We start from the raw sequence: 21,776 nt of genomic DNA, 5'->3' as shown, positions 1-21,776 counted from the left end.
TTCTCTCCTCCAGAACACGAAGATCCGCGCCAACTTCGGTTGCCGTCCGTTTGCGTACGGCGAGGGCCAGGCCCACCGCAACGCGGCCGACCTCTGCGTCGACCTGGCGGAGGAGATCAGCGCCAACTTTGAGGCCCTCCCCTTCGCCATGGCCTCCGACAGCGACAACGACGCCGGCGCCAGCGTGGCGTCCGACTCCGGCTCCCACGGCCCCCCCTGTCGGATCGCCGCCGTGGCGGTTGCCCAGCAACGTAAGTTTTAAAGAATGGCTCTCTCTTTCCTCTCCCCCCCCCTGACTCCCTCACCTCGCACGCACGCGATCACGCCTCACCTCACAGCCTTTAGTTAACGACATGGACTTCGCTCACTGCCCTGGTCTTCAGCCCTGGTCCTCAGGGCCCACTGTCCTGCATGTTCTAGATGTTTCCCTGCTCCAGGGAAACATCAGATGAACGGGTCGTCACGAAGCTCTGCAGAATCCCGATAGCGCCCCGTTCATCTGAACCAGGCGTGTTGGAGCAGGGAAACATCTAGAACATGCAGGACAGGGGGGTTGAACACCGCTGCTTCACTGAACAGTCAACACTTCATCTTCTTTACGTTCATGTCAGTCTGGCAGTTTAGTGTCATGGTGGGTTTACTTTCACTGTTCTGTTCTGTGTCCGCTGTCTGTGTGACCCCTGACCCCCCCTGTGTGACCCCTGACCCCCCGTGTGTGTGTCTCCCAGTCGGGGACGTTTGTAAGAACTGGCTCTGTTGTCTGTCTTCTCCCGTCGGGACAGAGTACAACAGCGACTCGTCCTGCCTGTACAAGGTGGAGCTGAGCTACGACAACCTGGTGACCTCTGGGCCCGACCCCCACCCCCCGCCCATCGCCGACGACGAGAGCGACGAGGACGACGACGAGGACGTTCCCAGGGTAACGCGGGGGGGGGGGTGTGGCTTATCGACGGTGGTTCTTCTGAAAGGAACACCACGGATGGTCTCAGTGCCGTTGATTAAACGTGTGTGTATATGTCTGTGTGTGTGTGTGTGTAGGAGGATCACTACGCGCTCCTGGTGAAGGCCTGGGAGACCAAGGTGTTCCCCACCATCCGCCGGCGCTTCAGGAACGAGGCGGAGAGGAAGTCCGGTCTGGACCAGATCAAGGGAGCCCTGCAGCTGGGTGAGCAGGAGAGACCAGTGCGGAGCGTCTCTCTGTCAGGAAGCGTGTTGTTCAGCAGAGCGTGACAGCTGTGTGGGGTGTGCTGTTTCTCCAGGCATGGTGGACATCGCTCGGCAGACCGTGGAGTTCCTCTACGAGGAGAACGGGGGAATCCCTCGAGACCTCTACCTCCCCACCATCGAGGACATCAAGGACGAGGCCAACAAGTTCACCATCGACAAAGTCCGAAAAGGTAACTTATTTAACCCTGTTCACTACACAGGTCTTGAGTCAAGTCAAGTCAGTGTATTTACATGGCCCTTTACAAACAGTGACACAGAGGGCTTCACATAGAACTGCACCTAAACCACCAAGACCCTCAAATAAGACAAGGAAAATCTCCCAGGAAAACTCAGAGGAAACGCATGGAAGAAACCTTAGAGAATCCTCAATGTGCACAGTTGGGATACATGAATATATTAGAAAATAAGTCAGTAGGAAATACCGTCTCTTCAGGGATCTGAAAACGCCGTTTTCTCCTCCTCTCTCCCTGTGAAGGTTTGACGGTGGTGATCCGCTGCCCCGACAGCAACAACACCAACAGCACCACAGGGGGCACGGCGCTGCCCAAGTTCGCCATCCGGGGCATGCTGAAGACCTTCGGCCTGCACGGGGTGGTGCTGGACGTGGACTCTGTGAGTGGAGGAGGCTGGGCCTCCAGCCAGGGGGTCCTCCAGAACCCTGGTCCTCAGGGCCTCACTGTCCTGCATGTTCCAGATGCTTCCCTGCTCAAACACACCTGGTCCTCAGGGCCTCACTGTCCTGCATGTTCCAGATGCTTCCCTTCTCAAACACACCTGGTTCAGGTGACCCGGTAGTTACCAGGGCTTCTCCAGAGCTTCATAATGACCGGTTCATTTGAACCAGGAAGCATGGAAGCATCTAGAACATGCAGGACAGTGGGCACTGAGGACCAGGTTTGAAGACCGACCACTGGTTTAGAGGTTAGATCATTTGTCTGTAGTTGATCTCTGACCTTCCCCTATGTGTGTGTGTGTGCCTGTCTGTGTGTGTGTCTCCAGGGGAACGAGCTGGTGCAGGTGGAGACGTACCTGCGGAGTGAGGGGGTGCTGGTGCGGTACTGGTACCCTCTGGAGACCCTGGAGCGCCCTCCAGCTGGCTCCCGCAGAACTGCAGCCAACGGCCTGGTGTCCCTGGACAGCAGCAACATCCAGATACACAGGTGCAGAGCAGGCGGGAACACACACACACTCTCTCACAAACACACAACCAAACAGACAAACACACACTTTGTGGACACACACACTTTCTCTCACTCTATCACTCTCACCATCCCTCTCTCTCTCACCCTCTCACCCTCCCCCTCTCTCACCCTCTCACCTCCCCTCTCTCTCACCCTCTCACCCTCCCCCTCTCTCACCCTCTCACCCTCCCCCTCTCTCACCCTCTCACCCTCCCCCTCTCTCACGCTCTCACCCTCCCTCTCTTATGCTCACTCTCACCTTCTCACTCTCTCACTCTCTCTCTCTCTCTCTCTCACACACACACACTCCTCTGAGCAGAGCCAGCTACAGCCCCTCCTGCGTTTCTTCCACAGGGAGCTCCTCCGCAGCGAGAGCGCTCTGGCTCGGCTGTACTGCCGCATGGCGCTGCTCAACATCTTCGCCCCCAAGAGCCCGCACACCTTCACCAGGCTCTTCCACATCCCCGCCATCCGTGACATCACCCTGGAGCACCTGCAGCTCCTGTCCAATCAGCTGCTAGCCCCGCCTCTTCCCAGTGAGTTCAGTGTCTCAGAATCCCCACCCAAAAAACAAACATCTGCTAAATAAACCAAACGCTAAACGCAGTACTCTGCGTCTCTGCACCGTCCTGACTGTCATACCCTCATGTGGCCTCCAGATGGCACCATCAGCTCCAGCTCCATCCTGCTGGCCCAGTCTCTCCTCCACAACCTGCAGGCCCAGAGCTGCTCCCCCACGGAGCTGTTCTACCAGGGCAACGCCCAGGCCATCCGCGAGTGGCTGACGGTGGCCATCACCCGGGCCCTGCACCAGGGAGAGGACAGCCTGTTGGAGCTCACCAAGCACATCTGCTGTTTCCTGCAGGTTAGCGCCGTTAACGACTAGCCTAGCTCGTGACTAGCCTAGCTCGCGACTAGCCTAGCTCGCGATTAGCCTAGCTCGCGACTAGCCTAGCTCGCGACTAGCCTAGCTCGCGACTAGCCTAGCTCGCGACTAGCCTAGCTCGTGACCAGCCTAGCTCGCAACTAGCCTAGCTCGCTACTAGCCTAGCTCGCTACTAGCCTAGCTCGCTACTAGCCTAGCTCACTACTAGCATAGTTCGCTTTTTAGTTTGGCTGTCTTTTATTTGAGTTTTTTTATATATATTTTTGGCTCGGCCAAGTCGTGGAACCTTCTTGATCGACGAGCAGCGAGTTTTTAAGTTTGTCCGTGTCGTGATCCATCTTCTAGAACGCTCCGGAACAGTTCACCTCGGAGGAGTTCCCCGTGTCGGAGTCCAAGGTCAGCATGGATGTGAACTTCCCCGGAGCGGCCTTCGTTATCGTGTCCTGCAAGGAAAGCCAGCTGGGCTGCCGCAAAGAGTGAGTCCACCATGCACTGCTGTTGTCTCTCTCTCATTATCTCTCTCTCTCTCTCTCTCTCTCTCTCTCTCTCTCTCTCTCTCTCTCTCTCTCTCTCTCTCTCTCTCTCTCTCCCCCTCCCTCCCCTCGGTGACCTCTCACCTCTAGACGTTCACAGTGACCTCTCAGGCCCTCACCAGCCCTCCCCTCTCTGTGTTAGTTCCAGCCTGTACAAGGCCCCGTGGGCCCGGGTCATGGTGTACGGCCTGGGTCACAAGGTGCGCAGGAACGGCCAGCTGAACCTGATGGAGGCGGTGTGTTACCCCCTGGACGCCTCCCCCTCCAACATGGGCCTCACCCTGCCCCCCACCACCAACCAGTACCCCTCGGTCATCATCCCAACAGACAAGATCCACATCAAGCTAGGTGAGGGGGGGACATCATCATCATCCCTGGACAGGATACAAACAGACAGGATGATTTTTTATATAATGTATTATTGTTTTTGCACTGTGCCTGATGGCTGAGATGTAGTTATTTATATATCCTTCTCCCTCCTCTCCCCCCCTCTCCTCTCCTCTTCTCTCCCCTCCTCTCCTCTCCCCTCCTCTCCTCTCCCCTCCCCTCCTCTCCTCTCCTCTCCCCTCCCCTCCCCTCCCCTCCCCTCCCCTCCCCTCCCCTCCCCCCCTCTCCTCTCCTCTCCTCTTCTCTCCCCTCCTCTCCTCTCCCCTCTTCTCCCCTCCCCTCCTCTCCCCTCCTCTCCCCTCCCCTCCTCTCCTCTCCTCTCCTCTCCTCTCCCCTCCCTTCTCCCCCCCTCTCCTCTCCTCTTCTCTCCCCTCCTCTCCTCTCCCCTCTTCTCACCTCCCCTCCTCTCCCCTCCCCTCCTCTCCCCTCCCCTCCTCTCCCTTCTCCCCCCCTCTCCTCTCCTCTTCTCTCCCCCCCTTTCCTCTCCTCTCCTCCTCCCCTCCCCTCCTCTCAGGTGTGTCTCCCCCTCCTGGAGCCGTGCTGGTACTGCACTCCCTCCCTCTGGAGTTCCCCTTGGCCATGGCGTTCGCTGAGCAGCTGCTGACGTGGAAGCAGGGGGAGAGCGACGAGCGCTCGGAGGACGAGCTGGACACGGTGCCCTCGTCCGTGCTGCTGCAGGTGGTGGAGCTGCTAGGTAGGCAGGGCCACGCCCGAGGCCACGCCCATGCCTGGAACGGTCCAAACAGCCTTCTGTGTTGGTGTGTCGGTAGACGAGCGATATTTAGATTTAACTTTTGTCTTTTTGCCTCTGGAAGCATTTTCTTTTTCTTTACATGTATATATTGTTTCCACTATACTATTAGTGTTGTGATAACTCTACTTTGCATTTCCTTGACGTTCAAGTCACCGTTCACCTCTCCCTCCCTGCCCCAGGAGGTTTGCTGTGGACCACCGATCTGGCCCCCTGCATCAAGGAGCTCACCTTCCACCTGCTGGCCGAGCTCTTCCGGAAGATTCACCACCTGGAGCAGAGGAAGAGCCCGGCAGGTCTGTCCAGCTCCATCGCCCTGCTGCTCAACCCCTGCCTGGCCGTCCTCATGGCCCTGCAGACGGAGCTCCGCAAGCTGTACGACCGCGAGACCCAGGGCTGGGTGTCGGCCGGGACGGGCCCCGCCTCCTCCGGGGGCGTGGCCTTAGCCCTGGGGGCGGAGCCGAGCCGTTTCTCCACATACTTCCACGCCCTGGTGGAGGTGTGCCTGGCCGTGGCGGAGGTCACCCTCCCTCTCAACGTGGGCGGGTCGGGCGTGGGGGCGCTGTCCTCCACCAGCGCCCCCAACCTCAGCGACTCGTCCTCCTCCTCGTCCTCGTCCCCGGGCCAGACCCCCCAGAGCCCCAGCCTGCTGTCCAAGCGCAAGAAGGTGAAGATGAAGCGGGAACGGGCGGCGGCGGTGGCGGCGGCCGCGTCCGGCAAGCGCGGCTCGGGGGCGCGGCCGTCGGAGAGCGACAGCGCCCTGCTCAACATGGCGGGCGGCAAGCCCGAGGAAATGCTCTGGTTCCACCGGGGCCTCACCCTGCTGATGATCCTACGCCACCTAGCCAGCAAGGACCCGCAGGGCCTGAGCGTCACCAGCGACGCCGTGAGCGACGCCTGCCAGGCCCTGGTTGGCCCCACGGCCCACGGGCGCCTCCTGGTGCTGTCCGGCATCCCCGGACACCTGGAGGAAGGCGCGGTGCGGAGCGCCATCCGCAGGGCCTGCAACGCCCACGGGGGGCTCTTCAAGGACGAGATCTTCATCCCCTTGCAGGAGGAGGAGCCCCAGAAGCCCAAGGCCTCCACCCCCCAGGACCCCAAGGTGCCCCCGGACCCCCCCGCCACCCGGGGCACCGAGAGCCCAGACAGCTCCAGCGGCGCCACCCCGGCCATGAGCGTGAGCGCCTCGGCCTCCACCAGCCAGACGTCCCTCTGCAGCTCCACCCAGGGCGTGTCCCGCACGGCCAGCCAGCTCAGCGTGGACCAGGAGCTGCTCGCCGCGCCGCCTCTCACCCCCGCCGCCGCCGCCGCCTTGGGGGGGGCGGGCCCCCAGCCCCCCTCCCAGCCCCAGGACCCCCACACGGTGTCCAGCCAGGAGAGCCTGGACACGTCCCTGTGCAGCACGGGCAGCCTGGGGAGTCTGGGGAGCCTGGGGGAGGCTCCAGAGAGCACGGAGACGGCGTCGGTGTCGGAGGGGGGGTCCATGTACACCGTCACCTCTCTGGACAGCAACGCCACCGTGGCCCGACCAATCAAGGGCTACGCCGTCATCGAGGTGGGTAGAAGCAAGTTGTTATTTTTGGAGGGGAGAAAAGTTGAAAAAATATTTTGGGAAAGTTTGGATATTTTGGGAAAGTTTTGAAAGGTCGGAAAAATCAAAATACAAGTTTGTGTTGAACTTAGGTTCGCTCGCGGGCCAAAGTGGAGAAGATCCGTGCCAGCCTTTTCAACAGCAGTGACCTGATTGGCTTGTCCAGCCTGGAGGGGGAGGAGGAGCTGATGGAGCTGACCAATGAGGAGTTCCTGACGGCCTCCAGCGTCAACCAAAGCCTGTTTGACACGCAAGGAAGCTCCGCCCTCGAAGATTACTTCCTGGACAAGTCTATTAGAGGTTGGTTTGGCGCAGATCAAGAGGGTTTGCAGGTTCAAATCCTCCCCCTGTATGTCGCTTTAGGTAAAAGTGTCAAATTAACAATGTCATGATTATAGATCATTCATAATTCCACGAAATCAAAACATTATGACATCGATTAGAGCCGTCTGTTCTAAACGGAGCTGTTCAACGTTGCCCAGGAGACAAGCTGGTTCCGGGGGCGCGTGACATTCTGACGGACATCTTCAAGAGCTGCGTCCACTCAGAGCAGATGCTGAGCCTCACGCCGGCCAAGCCCGTCAAGGTGGCGGACATTTTCCTCAGCAAGGAGCAGATCAACTCCCAGACCCCCGGAAATCTGCTGCACACTTTCTTCACCAATGTGCGGCCTCCTAAGAAGGTTCTGGAAGACCAGCTCACACAGGTACGCTTCTCCATGTATATGTGTGTGTGTGTATATAAATGTGTGTGTATACATACGTGTGTGTGTGTGTGTGTGTGTACATCAGTGTGTCGGCTTCTCAGGGGAACTTTCCAATTTATTTATTGTTTTTAGAAGAAGAATATAATCTAAAGGTTTTGGGGGGAAAGGTATCCAGCAGTATGTGTCGGATCCCTCAGGGTTCACCTGACCACACCTTCTCATTCATGTGTCATTCCTATGACCTCAACCCTGTTTTTTTCGGAACGTCAAATGTTTTTTCTAGATTCTCCGTAAATACGGGACGCCCAAACCCAACAAGAACAAATACAGCAAGGTGGGCAAGGAGCAGCACCAGGGCAAGGTAGTCAGCACCAAGAGGACCATCACCAAGCCCCCCACCAAGGAGAAGTCTGTGCTCAACAGCGTCAGGTAATCTGATCACAGGAATTCATAGAGCATTCATTAGTGGAATAATTCCATTGCTAAGTGCTGACTGACTTTAGATACAGCCTGCTTAAAGGCTTACGATCACAGATAGAGATATCCCTGTTTTCATCACTGCGGTTATCTCTGTCTGCCCCCAATAAATGTGAGGATTAACTCAAATAAAACTGCAGAAAAGGAAGTGTTTAGATAAGAAGATAACTGAGGTTTTGCTCGCGTCTCCAGGACGGCACTGAGTGAGAAGAGAACCGTCCTGAAGCCCAAGTCTCCTGAGAAGTCCAGACCCGAGGACAAGGACACTGAGAAGTCTCCCGCCAAGAAGCCTGAAGGTGAGCCCTTCATGTTGTGTACGCATAGCGATATGTGCTGTGTATAAAGTGTTGACTGCGTCCAAATGTTTTATTTACAATGTATTTCCTGATGTTGCTTAACTGTCCCAGTTCCAGAGGAGAAGTACCTCACTCTGGAGGGCTTCCACAAGTTTGCCGTCGACCGCGCCAAGCAAGACATCCGTAGCGTGTGGAGGGCTCTTCTAGCCTGTGGTTATGACCTCCACTTTGAAAGGTTAGCCCCCCCCACCGCCCCCCCCCCCCCCCTCCTGCTCCCCCCCCCACGCTCAGCTTGAAGCAGTTAACATTCCTAGCGGTGTACACAGCACACACACACACACACAGGACTGCAGCGCGTTCAAAACAGTCGGGGGCCGGGAACACCTTGTGCAGTAATGTCAAAACCCGCCTGATGTCACATGACAGTGCTAAACACGCGTGTGGGGACTGCACATGCGTGTGGGGACTGCACACGTGGAATATGTGAGATGGCAACATGATTCTGGACATGACCACTGATGATGATGTAAGACTCGGGAGTCTACAGTCAGCATGGACTATCTTAGCTTACGTTTCCATTAATATCCAGAACAGTACATTAACTACCCACATCAAGTCTTGGGACATCATATTTTTAGCAGGTTCTTGTGCAGTTCAGTTTTAATCAACTGTCAACTGAGAGTTCTGCAAAGAATAACCACTAAGAATGAAACTATAGGAACACGTATAAGATGTAAGGGACTTGTTATGGCAGTTGGGTGAGATGAAGGTTAAAGGAGTGCAGCGGGTTCAGCTGGAGCGGGGGGGGGGGGGGGGCTGGGGAGTGAGGGATGGGGGTGTGTCTGTGTGGAGGGCAGATGGTTCACGGGGTGGATGACCGAGGTGGCGGGCTGGGTGTGTGTTGGTGTGGGTGATGTCTGGGTGTCGTCCTGTAGGGGAACAGATGGTTTAACTCTGTCCTGTGTGTGTCCCCAGGTGTACCTGTCTGGACACCAGGCACGCTCAGAAGGCCTGCAGGAAGTGGAGCCTGGAGATGGATGTGGCTCTGGTGCAGTACGTCAACAGGCTGTGCCGTCACCTGGCCATCACCCCCGCACGCCTCCACCCCCACGAGGTCTACCTGGAGCCCAGCGACGCTGCTGACCCCCGCGTCACCTGCCTGCTCAGTATGTCACCTGTGGTAGAGAGTGTGTGTGGGGTAGAGAGTGTGTGTGTGGTAGAGAGAGGGTGTGTGTGTGTGTGTGTCTGTGGTAGAGAGAGTGTGTGTGTGTGTGTGTGTGTGTGTGGTAGTGTGTGTGTACTGACGGGGCCCTCCTGTGTGTCCCTGTGCAGACGTGCCGGTGGAGAGCCTGCGTCTGCGCTTCGCCCTGCTGCAGTCGCTCAACAACACCCTGGAGAGCTTCTTCCTGCCCCTGGTGGAGCTGAGGCAGACACACACCTACCAGAACAGCATCGCCGCCCTGCTGGCCGAAGCCAAAGGTCAGAGGGCAACATTGCAGATCTTTTCTGCCTCGCTGAGTAGGACCTTGAGCTGTCGGGGGATCTGCCCTGGATGAGACCGGCTCTGGGCTGGTCAGGACGCTGGTCAGCAGTCCATCTCACCTCTCCACCCTCCTCTCCCCCTCCTCCCCTCCCTCCCCAGGTCTGGTCTTCTATGACACCAAGGTGACGGTGATGAACCGGGTTCTGAACGCCACGGTGCAGCGCACAGTGGACCACGCCGCCCCTGAGATCACCCTGGACCCTCTGGAGATGGTGGGAGGTGAGCTGCCCGAAGCTGGGAGCCGAGGCCACACCCCCAACACTGCCCACGCCAACAACCCCCCCAAGGCCAGCCTTGTTAATGATGTCTGTTTCTGTGTGTGTTTCTATCTGTGTGTGTGTTTCTGTGTGTGTGTGTGTTTCTGTCTCTGTGTGTGTGTTTCCCAGGGGAGATCCGCACCCCAGAGAACACCTACTTCTGCCAGGCAGCACGCCAGCTCTCCTGCGTCCCCTCCTCCCAGCTGTGTGTGAAGCTGGCCAGCGGGGGAGACCCCACCTACGCCTTCAACATCCGCTTCACCGGGGAGGAGGTCCACGGCACCAGTCAGTCTGCAGCCTCCAGCCCTCCTCCTCCTCTCACCTCCAGCCCTCCTCCTCCTCTCACCTCCAGCCCTCCTCCTCCTCTCACCTCCAGCCCTCCTCCTCCTCTCACCTCCAGCCCTCCTCCTCCTCTCACCTCCAGCCCTCCTCCTCCTCTCACCTCCAGCCCTCCTCCTCCTCTCACCTCCAGCCCTCCTCCTCTCACCTCAAGCCACTACACGCTCCACGCTGGCGTCCAGGAAGTCACCTGCTAATCTGTGCTTCTTCCTCTGGTTCTCCGCAGGTGGCTCCTTCAGACACTTCCTGTGGCAGGTGTGTAAGGAGCTGCAGAGCTCCGCCCTCTCCCTGCTGCTGCCCTGCCCCAGCGCCGCAACCAATCGGAACAAGGTACGTGCCCGGGCTCCACCGACAGAACTCTTCCCGGCATCATTTGGACTCCACCTCCATTTCGTGAACCTAGACAAACCGAGCTGTCCTCAACGATTCGCGTGGATGACACCAGTTTTTGCGTTCTCCTAGGGGAAGTACATCCTGACCCCTTGTCCAATCAGCTACGCCGAGGAGCAGCTGCTGCACTTCTTCGGCCAATTGCTGGGCATCGCCATCCGGGCAGACGTGCCCCTGCCCCTGGACCTCCTGACCTCCTTCTGGAAGGGTCTGGTGGCCGAGCCCCTGGACCCTGACCTGGACCTGCAGGAAGCTGACCTGCTCACCTATAACTACGTCAAGAAGTTTGAGAATGTGAGACACACACACACAGACGGATAGACGTGTGTATATTTAGTTGGAGGAGGGATCACGTTAAGAGCCCTCTTTCTCTCTCTCCCCCTCGCTCTCTCCCTCCCCCACCCTCCTGGTGCCCTCTGACCTCCTGCGTGCCCTCTGACCTCCTGCATGCCCTCTGACCCCCTGTGTGACCTCTGACCCCTCAGGTGAGCGAGGAGGCGGAGCTGGAGGCGCTGTGTGCGGAGATCTCGTCCCAGCAGCACTCTGGGGAGAGCCCCGACTCGCCCAGCCGGCCCTGCTGCACCTTCACCTACGTCACCATGACCGGGGACGAGGTGGAGCTGTGCCAGGGGGGGCGCCACCTCTGTGTCAGGTACCCCCAGACTGCCCTCCACCCCCAGACCCCCCTCCACCCCCAGACCCCCCTTCCCCACTTCACACGGTGTGTGTGTGTGTGTGTGTGTCCAGCTGGGAGAACAAGGACGTGTACGCCCGGGCGGTGAGGGCGCTGCGCCTGCGGGAGCTGGAGAACCAGGAGTGCACCAGGGCGGTGCGGGCGGGGCTGGCCTCCGTCATCCCCCTGCAGCTCCTCACCATGCTCAGCCCCCTGGAGGCGGAGCTACGCACCTGCGGCCTGCCCTCCATCAACCTGGAGTTCCTCAAGGTACATTTAGTCATTTAGCAGACGCTCATATCCAGAGCGACTTACAGTAAGTACAGGGACATTCCCCCCCGAGGCAAGTAGGGTGAAGTGCCTTGCCCAAGGACACAACGTCATTAGGCACGGCCGGGAATCAAACCGGCAACTGATTAATAGCCCGATTCCCTAACCGCTCAGCCATTCCGGTAGACACACACCTGGCCTCTCTCCCTCTAGGAGGCACTTTCATCCAGAGCCATGTAGTAGATTTATACAGGAGGAAGTGTAGCTCCTTAGTATTGTACGTACGATACTGTAGGTGAAGTCATATATATATATTTTTATCTTTATTTTTTATTTTTTTTTAAACAACAAACATTCTTTTAACATATGAATTCAAATACATAAAAAAGGTACGCTTCTTGCCCACATGCCAACAACCCACCCACAAACTTGGAGCCATCTGTTGAAAGAAAAAAAGAAAAAAGTGAAGTCATATTGAGTCCATGTCCGCTCATCCAGTGACCTGAGTGTTCCTCCCGCAGGCCCACACCATGTACCAGGTGGGCCTCATGGAGACCGACCCGCACATCGAGTCCTTCTGGGCGGCGCTGGAGACCTTCACCCAGGAGGAGCTCTGCAAGTTCATCAAGTTCGCCTGCAACCAGGAGCGCATCCCCTTTACCTGCCCCTGCAAGGACGGGGGGCCGGACACCGCCCACGTGCCCCCATACCCCATGAAGATCGCCCCTCCGGATGGGGCCGCAGGTACTGGGACAGGGAAACGGCGAAAACATCGATTCATGTCTCTGTATGTGTGTGTCTGTGCGTGTGTGTGTGTGTGTGACAGACATCTTATCCCTGTTATCTACTCCATGTCCTCTTTGGGCTGTTGGTACAGGAATCTCTGATAGTGATTATCATCCAGGCTCATAGTGTCTCTGCCCCAGCCAGACTTTGAACATCCTCGTTTCTATTTTTGGGTCTCCCCGGCCCTTTATTGTGTCTGTAAATTAGTCCAAACAGTTTGAAACGAGCGAGTTCCAGTACTGAGCGGTTTGGTTCAGAGGAAGCCGTGAACCCGATCGTGTTCCCTTCCCGAGGCGAGGGGCCTTATCCTCCGCTGGGCTGTAAAGGCAGATGTGATCCCGCGGGGAGAGCAGATTAAAAGTTCTCATGTTGAAGGTTTTACCTGTAATCCAGCTGCTAATCCCACTCAGCCTTGACAGAACATCTGAATAGCTTCCAAAAGCACTCCAGATAAGAGATGACGTGCGTACATCCAGCGCTATTACCTCAGCGAGACGTTACCTCACCCCGACAGGGTGTTTTTAAACTGCCTAGACTCATTCATTAGAGTGAAAGTGAGCCAAATCCGGTTTCTGGGCTCTAACTTGTGTTTCTTCTCCTCCATGTGCTTGCGTGGACAGGATCTCCAGACTCACGCTACATTCGGGTGGAGACCTGCATGTTCATGGTTAAGCTTCCCCAGTACTCCTCCCTGGACGCCATGTTGGACAAGCTACGCTACGCCATCCACTACCGAGAGGACCCGCTCAGCGGCTAGGGGCGTCGCCGTCGGAAACAACACCTCCGTGTGACTTAACAGCTAACACCCCCCCCCCCCCCACTCATCATGTAGTCCAAGTTCCCCTACGACCACACCCACGCTCTGTCAGAACCACACTGAAGAAGGGTTTCTACCCTGTTTTTATAGTTTGATGCTGCTTGTTTTCTGTCTCTCCTCCCCCCCCCCCCTCCTCATTGTATTTGCACTTCAATATTTAAATAACATTGCGAGAGGTTTGAGACATTTTGTTCAGGAGTGCGTTTCACTTGATTTTATTCAGGGGAGGTCAGAGGTCAGATCCTCACTTGCCTTGACACTGACGACGATGTCTGTTCTGGTTGCACTGAGTCCTGGAGTAACGTCATTACTGACAGAGGTGGTGGTGGGGGGGGGTGACAGGGCACATAGTCTGGAGAGGAAACTCTTCATCCTTCTTCACCTCCATGTTCCCCCCTTTCTCACCTACATCCCCCCTTCCAGCAGGCTTGATCCCTCCCTCCTTCTCCCTCCCTCTCTCTGTCAAGGGAGGCCCTGGAACAAGCCTCCTCTTCCTGCCTCTTCCCTCCCAGGGACGGGCAGCCTACATGGGGACTGGCATCCCTCAGTACTCCCCTTCACGTGATGTCCTCCAGGGACAGGACGAGGCCTGGGTGATGTCCTCCAGGGACAAGACGAGGCCTGGGCCTGGCCTGAGCTGCTCTCAGCAGCAAACCACATGAACAAGCGCTGCGGAGGACGTCATGTAGTTACTGCCTGTGAAGACTGCTTTCGGACAAACCTAACTTATCTGCCTATATATATAAACAGTGAATATATTTTATTCAAGTCGATAAAGAGGGTATGTGAGTCATGTAAAAAGTCATATTAATCTATTGAGTAAAGTTTAAAGTTGAGTTTTATTTAAGTTTCCTAGCGGCTGTGGCGGCATGGGAAGGTGAGGTTGACTTGAAGCTCTGACTAGTTCTTCCTGGTTGCCAGGTTTGGGACGTATTGGGTTGCCAGATCTGCTGTGCTCATATGTTTGGGTTGCGAAACCTGTGTTTCTTTCGTGCAATGGGAGGGATATGTGTCCCCCCCCTAGCTGCTCAGCTTGAGTGCTTCTGCTACTGAATGTGCTACGCCCCCTCTACCCCTCCACATTCACACCTGTCAACATTCACCTCGGAGAGCGGATTCACTTTAGTTCTGCCTTCTGCTGACTTCCTGTCAGAGCAGGAAGTCAGCAGTACCTTTCGTCTATTTTACCCATAACCAAAATGTTATAGCTGTGCAAAGACTCTACAAAAAAAATATGTAAATAGGTCATTGTTATATTTCTTGGCATTTTTCTTTTTGTCCTTTTTTTTTAATTGCTGATTCATTTCTCCCGATTCGTTTTCTTTGCATTTCTTCTGCACTACTCTTCCAAGAAAAGTATGACGAAACACAATAACTGTGATATTCTCAACTGGATATCCTGTTTGTTGAGGTTGTTTTTATTTTTTACTAAATTTGAAGTGACCAGTAACTCAGCTGACTCTTGTCTCTCCTCATGGTGAAACATATTTTCTTGTACGAGTGAAAAAGTATTTTACTTGGATGGGAACTTGAAGAACACAACGGAAGCTACTGAAATATTTAAGATGGTTGAATTGCTTGCCAATTTAGTTTGGGTTTGGTTCTTTTGAAGGGTTTTACCGCTGCTAATATGGACGCTCTCCCCACTCCATTCATACCTCTAAGGAAAGAGCCCAGATCATAAAAAGGACATATCCGTACAGAGGAGTAAATGAGAAAATGTGTGATGTACATTTACTTGATATTTATGACAATTATTTATGGTTGCATTAACTTAACTTTGTCTTACTTCTGCACATCGGAAACTTAACACAGATATCTAAAAATGGATTATACAGAAGTAAAGAATCGGATGGCGTTTATGATTTCTGTGTCACAATTAAAAAACAATGTCTTGATGGAAGCTTGAAGCGAGTGTGTGGATTTTAGTGTCTCCTTTGCTTTCCCTCCACGCGATGACATCTTCCATGATGACTTCTCGCCCGAGCAGCGTTTAAAGTAATCTGTCTTAGAAATAAATAGAAGTTCAGCTACAGGCATCACTTAAGAGAAAAGCTACGTGAGTCTGGGTTTTCTGACGATTGTGAAAGCCTGTTATTCCTCTCCTCTCAGACATGATTTTTATGTAAGGCCTCGTCTTCTATACGTGTTGCGTCACAGCTGACAGGAATGTTTAACCAGACACCTAACAGAGCAGCCCTGGCTGGCTCTGACCAGTTTCAACTGGATTTCAGCCCTTGCCACCTTCCCTCCACACGCACGCACACACACACACACTCCCCACACACCCCCTCCCCACATACTTCACCTTCCTTTGCGTGTTATATATATATATATTTACAGCAGGTCCAGACTGCATTTTTACCGGACTTGTGAGGACCAGACGTGTGATGCATCCTGGTCATGTTTTGGCCCCGGGCTCTTTGGAGTTGGGTGTCTTGAAACGGGGGGACTCCTCACCGGCCTCCCTTTTAATGACCAATGAGGACACCGACACGGGTCGCAGCCCTCGAAAACCAGCCAATCACACGGTCGAGCTTTTAAAAAACAGGAATTGTTTACATCTTCCAAAGTCACCCTCATTCTGACCTATTGACATGACTTTGTACCTCTTGCTCAGACGCAGAATAGGATTTGTGAAATGAGGCAAGTTGTTGACCTGTCTCAATCTCACACTGTAGATAACTCAAGGGAAACTCAGGGGTTTGAAGGTTAAAACACATGTGCAACACTTTTGGTTTGAGCAGTCCTTTACTGTAAATGGGGTCGATACCGGTTATCATTCATATGTGAATTTTCGGAGTTATGGTGCCATAAAAGCTAAGAATGGCTCAATGGTTGTCTTTTTATCAGATGACAGCTCAGGCAGGGACACTTACAATGTCACAGATCAGAAGATTATTTAGAACAGTAGGGAGACAGGGTTTGCCATAATTACTATGTCCTATGAAATTGGCACTGAACTGATAGAGATGAAAATTAGTTGAACCCTCAATTTATCTGCTGTCATCCGAAACGTTAATCATGAGGTCAATTATATTTTAATTCAGCCTCATTTCGAAACACCCCGAATGGAGAATCTTTCACTGGTTAAATAACTGATTTATGGTTGAATGACCTTCTAAATGTAATCGTTTAACCCTTGTGCTGCATTCGGGTCACATGACCCAAAGCAAATCATTGTTGTGTTTACCCAATTTTACCCAAAACAAATACAAATAATTTTCTTTTAACCTTTGCAATGTGGGGGGTCTGAGACAGCCCAACGGTTGGGGGGAATGCTTCACTTTATTTTTGTATGAGGTAAATTTGTCGCAATACGACGGTGGGTCACAATGAATGATGGGTCAGAATGACCCGAAGATAACACAAGGGTTAAGGGATCTGAACCAACTACTAGCAATGTGTAATGATGTGTCTTTGTAATGACAATGATTAGCTTGCAGGTTTAGTTGAAGACATTCTCTTGATGGCGTACTGCGCTCTCTATTTATGGTGAAAGTACTCACTGGTACTCAGCATGAAAACACTGTATCCAGTTCTTCATTAACAGCCTGTTACCAGATCAAGTTACCCTCAGCTGAGGCTGAATGTGATCAAACCAACAGCAGTCCACATGGTATAGTGTGGAATGGTATAACTTGGATACAGAACATGACAGATTCTCTAAATATCCATCACCAATATCTTCTGGATTTGGTTTTGTAGTATTTTACTGTTTGAAAAACAGGACAATGTGCTCAGAGTGTGTCCACTGTTATTTTACTGTACTGTGCATCTGGTGGGGATGGGTGGAAGAAGATAGTTGGCTCTCCAGACAGCACATTCAGGAAAAGAAATATAATTTATTCATCTTAAATACAGTACAAAAGCGGATGAAGAAAGTGCTAAAATAGTATTTTACATCAACATAGAACATGCCAACAAATAATTATATACCTCTATATGGTTTCTACCTAGACCATAATGATTCAAGAGGATATCATTTTCAAAAAACTACAACCACTGCCAGAGCAGTATATACATTTAGACAGATCAATCCCTCGATCAGGCCAAGGGGTCAAACAATCCTCATCCAGTCAGTCCTTCAATGAGTCCGCGAGACAGCCACAAGTCCAGGCGCATGCGGGTGAAGTCTGGAATGATTTGGGGTTCGTCGTTGCTGTCGTTGACCCTCACACAGACAGCGCGTAGCTGGGCCTGGCTGTGTGAGAGCACCGGCGCGAGAGCGGAATGGAGTGTCGGTTTGAAATAGTGAAGCATGAGGTCGCTCTGGTCGGGGCCATCGCCTAGGAAGACATTCCCAGCTGTTTCTTGAGCCTCCATAGCTGCTCGATGCTTATGTTGTTGCCTCCGCACACCACGACCACCACAGGCCCCAGATCCTTCGCCAGCTTGCCCTCCTTCTGCAGGCGACCGACGATGTCGCAGTACACGGCCGCCAGGGCCGCGCCGCACGCCGGTTCCACCAGGATCTTCTCGTCATCTGAGGACGGGGGAAGAGAGAAGAAGCGAGTGTTCAGACTCTGAGAAATTTTTTCGCGGTCTCACCTGGGAGACTCTAGGGAGAAGGTGGAGGGATGTACGTGGGGACACTCACCGACGAAGCGTTCGACAGCTTTCACGGCCTCCTGGTCTGTCACTAGCTCGGAGAACACTTTGTGCTCGCCGACGAGTTTCAGGGTCTGCGCCGACACTCTCGTGAGGCCCAACGTCGTGGCGATACTGCAGAGCAAAAAGCAACAAAATATGATTATTATTATTAAAACACGTCACTTAAGTACGTCTGTTGGACGTCCGAGAGCGAGATCAAAAACCTTCACGGAGACCGAGCATCTCTAGCGACATCCGTACCTGGTGATCTCGGGCAGGGTGACCAGCTTCCCGGCCTTCATGGCAGCGTTGAGGCTGTGCGCGCCCACGGTCTCCATGGCGACGATGGGGACATCTTCCCAGCCAGCGCGACGCAGACCTTCCACCACCCCGTTCAGGAGACCCCCGCCCCCCACGGAGAGCACCACCGCCCCCGGCTTCACCTGCAGCTGTGACTCCAACTCCTCCACCAGGGAAGTGTGACCCTCCCTGCACACACACACACACACACACACACACACACACACGAACACACAGCAAGTGAGTTTTCAAGAAGCCAGAATGCAAAACGTAATCGCTGTGAATCTATTTTATTGCCATGAATTATTTCACCAAAAACCAGGACTCAATGTGCTGTAAAAACAATCTTTTACAACAGCTCTGATAAAAAACACACACACCTCACGCACACTACAGTGTTGAGCTGATATGTGTCTAATTATAGACCGGTTGGGACACAAACCATAAACACGTGCTGGTACATATTGTGATCTCTGGAAGCAATTTACACAAGTCTCAAATCTCGCTATCTCGGCTATGTTATCTCCTTCACAACACGCTATCAGAGAGGCGGTGATGATCAGGGCAGATTAAACCACTCACCAGATTAAAGGGTCGTCGAAGGGAGAGATGAAGATCCAGGCAGGGTTATTTGCCACTAGTTGCTGTCCATACTCAATACTCTCATTCAGCGCCTGGGAAGGGCACATAAATCATTGTTATTAAAAAAACAAGCAGTTTCAGATACTCATGTTCACTGTTAACCCTCGTGCTGCCTTCGGGTCACATGACCCAAAGGTTCATAACGAACCATCGTTGTGTTTACCCAATTTTACCCAATACAAAAACAAATTAAAATAATTTTCTTTTAACCTTTGCAATGTGGGGGGTCTGAGACAGCCTAGCTGTTAAAAGAAAATGCTTCACTTTGTCTTTGTATGCGGTAAATTTGTCGCAATACAACGGTGGGTCACAATGACTGATGGGTCAGAATGACCCGAAGATAACACAAGGGTTAATGCTCCCTGACTCATAAACATTGATCAACCTGACGTACCCTCTCTTGTGTATTATCTACTCTGAAGTGTTAGGTAATGCACTTGGTATTGTATCGTTTAATGGCGAACTGCTGTCCTAATACAGTATCTGTGGAGTGGACCTCTGACATTTACATTTAGTCATTTAGCAGACGCTCTTATCCAGAGCGACTTACAGTAAGTACAGGGACATTCCCCCGAGGCAAGTAGGGTGAAGTGCCTTGCCCAAGGACACAACGTCATTTGGCATGAACCAACAACCTTCTGATTAATAGCCCGATTCCCTAACCGCTCAGCCACCTGACTCCCTACCTTGCCATGGATGATGACGTTAGCGCCCTCGTCCTTCAGCCTGTCCACCGTGGCGTTGGGGGTGACACTGGGGACCACGACGGTGGCGGGGACTCCGAGTTTCCGGGCGGAATAGGCCGCTGCCATTCCAGCGTTTCCACCTGTGTGATGAGGAGTTAAAGAAACGTCACAAAACATCCAAAGTCGCATGTAGAGCCCTAACACAACCGTGACAATCATGCTTGAAATGATGTTTTTACACATTTTTACATATTTTTCTTAGGTTACGTAACATCCTCATTGCATGTACTGTGGCTGTTATCAAATCCGAAGACTCTGATTGGTTGCTCACCTGAACAACAGACGAATCTCTCGCAACCTCTTTCAGCCCACTGCAAGACAAAGCAAAGAAGCACATGACTCACTCAAGTCCCCCACTCCACGGGCACTGGGCACTACAGAAACAAACCCATGCCACCAGATTGCCATGCCAACACAGCCAGACTTCCTCAAACTGGTCTGAACTGGTACCAGTCGGAACACACAGTGCCGCATAGAACCCCCCCTTTCCTCTCACCCCCTCCCTCGTGGCCCATAACTGCCGAGTGCCCTAGGACAACTGACTAGCCAAATCACATCCCCGGGCCATTTTACTTGATATATATCCCCCCCACCCCCTCCACCCCCCCCTCCAGTCCGTACAAACAGAGCCTGAAGGAACTTATCGAGTAGCGTTGACACTCACGGTCTTGCAAAGGTGTCCGATGCCCCGGATCTTGAAGGAGCCGGTGGGCTGGGAGGAGTCCAGCTTCAGGTAGACAGAGGTGCCGGCCAGCTTGGTGAGGGGCAGGCTCTCCCTGGCTGGGGTGGCTACGTGGAGGGTCTCCTGGGTCTTCATCTCTCTGTCGTCTCTACTGGACACGACCAAGACACACCCGTCAACCTTCACATTAACAACCAGCTTTCACGTCAACTCTCACTGGTGATGAACATGGTATGTGACACTGCTGATTAACTGCTGGTCCACGGATTGCTGATAACAACTATTACTGTCTGGTGACACTTGTTTAACTACTGCAGTGTGCTATGTACTACTGTAACAAGTTAGTAGCATTTACATTTTTATTACAGTAGCTTACATTACATACATATATGCTCATACACTTTAACACCACATAGCAAACCGCTACTTCAGGAAAAAAAAGTTCACAGCCAGTATAATAACTGAAGTGTAAATTATTTAATCTGAGATATAATTGTATAAAGTGTCTTGAAATTCAATCTTACCAGATCCGGTTTGTAGAAATAGCAATAAAGAGGTTCGTAAGTCGAATAGTCAGTTAAAAATGTGCCTTTTCTCTAGACAACATCTTGAATCATTATATACCTGCTCTCGTGGGCTTGTCACTGGGAATCCACCTCCTCAACCAATCAGCGTTGGGAACTCCTCTGTCTTCAGACCACGCCTGACAGGTGGAGGATGAGAGCTGGTGTCGCATCTGTCACCGAATAAGGAATTTCAGTCTGACCGTTTATCACTGTTACAGTGTATTACATAACAGAAACGGAGATAGTCTGGTCTAATGGTCGACCCAGATCCTTTTGTCAGAGCAGCGTATAATTTAAAGGCAGAAGAAAGAAGAACACTTAAGTATCTACTTTACTTTTTAACAAATACGATCAATAAAAGTTTAGCAAACAAAATAAAAAACCTTAAAACTCTTAATTACGTTAGTCGAATTTTGTTGAAATATAAATACTAAATGTCCATAGTCTTGCTTTTGTTAGCATTGTTGTTGTGATTTGACATTTTAAATTATTGTTTGGGTGACTCATTAAAAACTTGTGAGACACAGCATATTTTCTAATATGGGTCATAGCGGACGTTATATCTCAAAATGAATGTACCAGCCAATTATACACGAGGTTCTCTACTGTGACGGTTTCAGCTGAAGAGGCCGGTGTAGGCTATAGCACACCGGGGGATTACCAAAAGAGTCGGTACTATTTTGGATCCGATAGGCTACTACCAAAAGTGGACGGGTTCAATGGTGCCAATGGCAGACGAGTATCCTAATGTCAGGCAACTGTCATGTTGACTGCTCGAACTCGATAGATCCGGATTGACGACTTAAACCTGACATATCCGCCTTCGGGTCCCAGAAAAGGTCACTGAAGACGTTGCTGGTTGCTGCTTTGCGCGCTGGTATCTAACGCGCTCTGTCGGTAGAGTTTAACCGCTGATCCAGACAGTGCATCACCGTTGTTCTGTAAACAGTTAGACACACTCACAAACTCAGAATACAATTGTGGGATATTAGTTGAATTTTTGTTAGCCTACAGAACAAACCCGTATATGCCGAGTCAGTTTGTTACAATAGGGCTTTATGCAGATCCTTGCAATTAGTTTTTTTCCTGAATCACTTTAGATGGCGGTAAACTGATGTTAGTTACTGACAACAGAAC

The 21,776-nt window shown here is 52.7% G+C and overlaps 2 protein-coding genes across 6 annotated transcripts in view; one reads left to right on the top strand and one right to left on the bottom strand.

The window, feature by feature from the left end:
* LOC134012116 (probable E3 ubiquitin-protein ligase HECTD4) overlaps positions 1 to 15,013 on the top strand; it is a 38,599-nt gene extending 23,586 nt beyond the window's left edge. For all 4 annotated transcript variants that reach the window (XM_062451779.1, XM_062451777.1, XM_062451778.1 and 1 more), the window contains 27 exons: positions 14 to 251; positions 783 to 919; positions 1,039 to 1,165; positions 1,260 to 1,397; positions 1,703 to 1,839; positions 2,227 to 2,387; positions 2,763 to 2,944; positions 3,068 to 3,273; positions 3,640 to 3,770; positions 3,970 to 4,175; positions 4,729 to 4,908; positions 5,148 to 6,520; positions 6,649 to 6,856; positions 7,039 to 7,262; positions 7,546 to 7,691; positions 7,932 to 8,035; positions 8,147 to 8,270; positions 9,011 to 9,201; positions 9,368 to 9,514; positions 9,678 to 9,797; positions 9,965 to 10,120; positions 10,401 to 10,504; positions 10,637 to 10,858; positions 11,050 to 11,216; positions 11,312 to 11,507; positions 12,029 to 12,251; positions 12,914 to 15,013. In XM_062451779.1, the coding sequence (XP_062307763.1) occupies positions 14 to 251; positions 783 to 919; positions 1,039 to 1,165; positions 1,260 to 1,397; positions 1,703 to 1,839; positions 2,227 to 2,387; positions 2,763 to 2,944; positions 3,068 to 3,273; positions 3,640 to 3,770; positions 3,970 to 4,175; positions 4,729 to 4,908; positions 5,148 to 6,520; positions 6,649 to 6,856; positions 7,039 to 7,262; positions 7,546 to 7,691; positions 7,932 to 8,035; positions 8,147 to 8,270; positions 9,011 to 9,201; positions 9,368 to 9,514; positions 9,678 to 9,797; positions 9,965 to 10,120; positions 10,401 to 10,504; positions 10,637 to 10,858; positions 11,050 to 11,216; positions 11,312 to 11,507; positions 12,029 to 12,251; positions 12,914 to 13,050 (5,685 nt within the window). In that variant the 3' untranslated portion in view covers positions 13,051 to 15,013. The remainder of the gene's footprint in view (positions 1 to 13; positions 252 to 782; positions 920 to 1,038; positions 1,166 to 1,259; positions 1,398 to 1,702; positions 1,840 to 2,226; positions 2,388 to 2,762; positions 2,945 to 3,067; positions 3,274 to 3,639; positions 3,771 to 3,969; positions 4,176 to 4,728; positions 4,909 to 5,147; positions 6,521 to 6,648; positions 6,857 to 7,038; positions 7,263 to 7,545; positions 7,692 to 7,931; positions 8,036 to 8,146; positions 8,271 to 9,010; positions 9,202 to 9,367; positions 9,515 to 9,677; positions 9,798 to 9,964; positions 10,121 to 10,400; positions 10,505 to 10,636; positions 10,859 to 11,049; positions 11,217 to 11,311; positions 11,508 to 12,028; positions 12,252 to 12,913) is intronic.
* A 2,311-nt stretch (positions 15,014 to 17,324) lies between these two features.
* On the bottom strand, positions 17,325 to 20,718 carry LOC134012179 (L-serine dehydratase/L-threonine deaminase-like). Of its 2 annotated transcripts, none has more exons than XM_062451914.1 (8): positions 20,598 to 20,718; positions 20,056 to 20,224; positions 19,663 to 19,702; positions 19,332 to 19,471; positions 18,586 to 18,677; positions 17,965 to 18,192; positions 17,711 to 17,835; positions 17,325 to 17,596 (listed from the first exon to the last, which is right to left on the bottom strand). In XM_062451914.1, exons 2-8 carry the CDS (start codon positions 20,206 to 20,208, stop codon positions 17,400 to 17,402), a joined length of 975 nt encoding a protein of 324 aa, XP_062307898.1. In that variant the 5' UTR covers positions 20,209 to 20,224; positions 20,598 to 20,718; the 3' UTR covers positions 17,325 to 17,399. The 2 variants fall into 2 exon arrangements, with proteins under 2 accessions (XP_062307898.1, XP_062307899.1); XM_062451915.1 differs by having other exon boundaries at positions 20,056 to 20,221; positions 20,598 to 20,661.
* Positions 20,719 to 21,776: the final 1,058 nt, after the last annotated feature.

Source organism: Osmerus eperlanus, chromosome 25 (assembly GCF_963692335.1).
Source record: "Osmerus eperlanus chromosome 25, fOsmEpe2.1, whole genome shotgun sequence".
NCBI lineage: Eukaryota > Metazoa > Chordata > Actinopteri > Osmeriformes > Osmeridae > Osmerus > Osmerus eperlanus.
The sequence above is the reverse complement of the archived record's forward strand: the minus strand, read 5'-3'. Positions and strand labels throughout refer to the sequence as shown.